General features: G+C 47.0%; 1 protein-coding gene across 1 annotated transcript; it reads right to left on the reverse strand.

Annotated features, from left to right (window-relative positions):
* Positions 1-750: 750 nt before the first annotated feature.
* LOC123189487 (pentatricopeptide repeat-containing protein At3g63370, chloroplastic) lies at positions 751-3,909 on the reverse strand. The gene has a single exon (XM_044601915.1). The coding sequence runs from the start codon at positions 3,864-3,866 to the stop codon at positions 996-998; it is 2,871 nt and encodes a 956-aa protein (XP_044457850.1). The 5' UTR covers positions 3,867-3,909; the 3' UTR covers positions 751-995.
* Between the last annotated feature and the right edge of the window lie 226 nt (positions 3,910-4,135).

A 4,135-nucleotide genomic window follows, 5' to 3' on the forward strand; every position in this document is an offset into this window, starting at 1 on the left:
GTCAACTCATTCAAAAGTCCAAACTAATGGACAGAGGTGGGCAATTTTTTCCAACACTAATATGCAGGTCTATTATTGTCCAGTATGAATTCCTTTCTTTTACTATACATATCAATACCAAGTATGCCTAGGCTCAGTTGTACAACTAAAATCGAGCGGGGTGTGTACGTCAGTAGCAGTGTGTTCACAGATTACATAATCACGTGTGAAGATTTGTTTCTTCCGTTGCAACACACGGACACCAAATGCTAGTAAAGCTAGATCCAAACATTTCTTCTAAAAAGGTCGTCCATCAATTTTTAGGGCTAAACTTCTCAGCAAAACACCGCATACGTTAGTGAAAGTAGGGATTACCTTTTTGACGTGAAGTCAACGATCGGTCTTTGCTCTGAAGAGCCTGTAAATTTGCATGTCACAATCTCTGAATCTGAATGGATCCCCCACTTCTTTTTTTGCGAATTTGAATGGATCCGGTTTTCTTGCGGTGCACGATACACACATACGGAAAATAACTGTGGTCAGCATGTTCACTTGGTTCCGCTCTGTGTATTTCTGTAGCACTATTTGTTGTTTTCAAGTGATTGACGTGCTACATGAATTAGTTATGCACAAATTAGTAATAATAGTACATCAATCACTAGAGTAATAATCATCATTTCTTGGACTCTCGGGTGAACTGTAGTCAAGAATACCATCGCCTACCAGAAAATGGTCAGTCTTCGGATGCTGACTACTCACTCACTCGGTCCAGAGAAAAGGGAGAAAATCATTATACACCATGTTATCACTGTTGCCTATCCATCGCTGTTGAGTGTTGATCTACAAACAACGATAAGATGTCATGGTTGTATATTTCGTAACTTAAGTTGTGTTTTTTGTTCACAACCTCTGAACCCTACCTAACCCTTCTCCCCGATACACTGGTCATGGAAATCTCACGTGTTTATGAACAAGAGCAAAAATCCATCTACTAAGTTTCATGAAGGGAGAACCATTCACCAGAAGTCCCCACAGGAACAAGATCCACCTCTGAAATGGTGGAATCTGTTGGCGTCACGGACCACGATTTCCCTCTCGAACAGCTTCGACACTAGCTTGGTGAACTCATGGCAGTCAGCGCAAACTCTGAGGTTCTTGGCTATCCTTAGAGGCGTGCCTGGGCGCGTGCTGATCAAACCAAACGAGATCGCAAGCCTCTCACTGTGCCTGTGCAGCACATCCACCTTCTCTTCTTCACTAACGTCATGCAGAACAAATCTTGTATCCTCAATGTACCCACCTTCTTTTCTCAGTTTTTCTGTTATTTCGGCAAGTTTGAGATGGATTCTCTCCGCGTCTCTGTGTGTATGATCCCTTGCGGTGAAGGTGTGGACGTTGTTTCCAATCTCTATCCAGCTGCAGGCCGGGTCTTTCCTCAGCCCACGTTCTGAAATCCTGGCTCTGACCTCCTTGGCATTGTTCCACTTGCCCATCTCAGCAAAAACGTTTGATATAAGGACATAATTACCTGGGTTATCTGGTTCCAACTCAAGAAGCTTGTCGGCTGCAACCATAGCGAGCTCGTGGTTCTTGTGTATACGGCATGCCCCAAGGAGTGCGCACCACACCACTGATTTTGGTTCCAAAGGCATAGACTTGATGAACTCGTACGCATCCTCGGTCTTGCCTGAGCGGCCAAGAAGATCAACCACACAAGCATAGTGTTCCTGCCATGGTTCTAACCTGTACATGGTCTCCATCATATCTAGATAACATTTGCCCTCATCGACAAGCTTTGAGTGACTACAAGCATATAGCAGAGCGAGAAATGAAACATGGTCAGGAGCAACACCAGTTTCTACCATTCTCTCGAAAAGGTCTATAGCTTGCTTGCCATGACCATGCATCCCAGCTGCATTAATCATCGCTGTCCAGAGAACTACGTCTTTACATTTCGCTCCATTAAATACTTTGAGAGCATTGCTCATGCTTCCGCAACCAGAATACATGTCTACCAGGGAACTAACCGTGGCACCTTCCATAAGAAAATTCCTTCTGATGAGAAAGCCATGAACTTCCTTCCCTTTTGCCAAGGATGACAAATCAGCTATAGCCCCGAGAATACTTACTAGTGCTACAGAATCAGGTTGAATATCTGTATTTTGCATCTCTGCAAACAAGGCAACAGCTTCATTTAACAGCCCGCTGTTTGCGTAACAGTTTATCATACTAGTCCATGTGACAATGTCTTTTTCCTCTACTGTTTCAAACATTCTAAGTGAATGGTAAACCTCTCCACACTGCCCATATATATCTAGGATTCTGTTCTTCAGTACCAAATCAAGCAAATCATTTCTAATAGCATACGAATGCAGTTGCTTTGCCAGCAAACTGGTTTTCAAACCACTGCATGCTTCTAAAATACTTCCGATCATCATGGGATCTACCTTAATGCCCTCTTTCCGAGCTTCTCTAAACTTTTCCAGTGCCTCAAAATGCTGGGAACTCCGAGCATAACAAGTAATAATGGCAGTCCATGATATGTAGTCTTTAATCCTCATCCTTTCAAATACATGGGTAGAGTACTCTGTGTACTGACACTTCATGTACATGTCCATCAATGTATTTCCAACCTGTGTGTCTGTATCTAGCCTCTGCTTTATAGCATATGCATGAACCTCTCTGCCATTGAGTAACCAGCCCAATTGGCCGACTGCAGAACACAAGCTCACAATACAAGCATGGTCAGGCTGAAAACCACCTTGAAGCATTTCACCAATAAATTTGATGGCCTCGGCATATAAACCATTTTGGACATAACAGGACAGCATCGAGTTCCATGAAATGTAGTCTTTCTCATTAATCTCACGGAATACTCTATGAGCGCTGTACACATGGCCACATTTTGTGTACATAACAAGCAAAGCATTGCGCTGGATATTAACCTGACTGCCACACTTCAAAATTGCTGCATGTAGCTCCCTGCCAAGATTCAGCTGGGCTAACTCTGTACAGATCTGTAGCACCCCAACAGTTGTGTAAGAATTCATACTTAAACCAGCCCTCTGCATCCCTCGAAACAAGTTCAGAGCTTTCAAGAACATGCCGTTCTGCATACAGCCTGATATCACTGAATTCCACGACGCGACATCCCTCCCGCCTTGCAGCCGCTCAAACACCTGCAACGCAGAATCTAGAATGCCGCACTTGGCATACATCGCAATGAGCGCATTGGCCACAAGGGTGCTGCTATCAAGCCTGTGCTTAACCGCCAGCCCGTGCACCTCCCGCCCGCAACGACCATGCCCCTCCATCCCACACGCCTTGAGCACGGAGGCGAGCGTGCACCCATCAGGCGCCATCCCCGTCGCCGCAGACCAACGCATCGCCCTGTACACGCCCAAGGCTTCACTAGCGCTCCCGGACGACAGGTACGCCCCAGTAAGGGCGTTCCAGGAGAAGACTGTCCGGGCAGACATTCCGTCGAACAGGCGGCGTGCGTCCTCGACGCGCCCGCACTTGCCATACATGAAGAGCAGCTTGGTCGCGAGGAACCCGTCGTCGCCATCCAAAGAACCGGTGGCCACGGCATGCGCATGGACCTGGGCGCCCTGCGCGGCCGCCTTCTCGGCCGCGACGAGGTCAAGGACCAGGCCGTAGTGGTCCTGGGAAGGGACGCGGCCCGGCGCTCCGGCGGTGAGCAGTCGAAGGGCTTGCCGCAGGTTGCCTTCCCTGCATAGCTGCTTCAAGGAGGTGTGGTCTGGAGACGAGGTGGCGGGTAGAGTGGGTGAGAATTTTTTGTAGGGGATTTGGCTTGGTGGGAGGGAGAGCACGGTGGTGGCCATGGCAGCCGTGGGCTTGGAGGCTCTTCCGAGCCGAACGCTCATGTCAGTGTCATCACGAAAGAGTGATGTGGATTACAATTTCGATTAAATCTTTCAAAAGGGTGCGGATAAAAGTGCGGGTGCTAGAATTTTTTAGATGGTTTTGTAATAAATTTTTCATAGCAAAAATGCGCTTTTAGATGTAGATGATGGAGTAAAAAGCACATAACCATCATACTTGTGGCATAATTAGCAGAACGGTACTGCTAGTCTCAGTCGACGGGCCAGCCGTTCAATCTTTAGCAGCTTGTAGATTCGAGCTGGGAGCGCTT

Source organism: Triticum aestivum, chromosome 2A (genome assembly GCF_018294505.1).
Source record: "Triticum aestivum cultivar Chinese Spring chromosome 2A, IWGSC CS RefSeq v2.1, whole genome shotgun sequence".
Lineage (NCBI taxonomy): Eukaryota > Viridiplantae > Streptophyta > Magnoliopsida > Poales > Poaceae > Triticum > Triticum aestivum.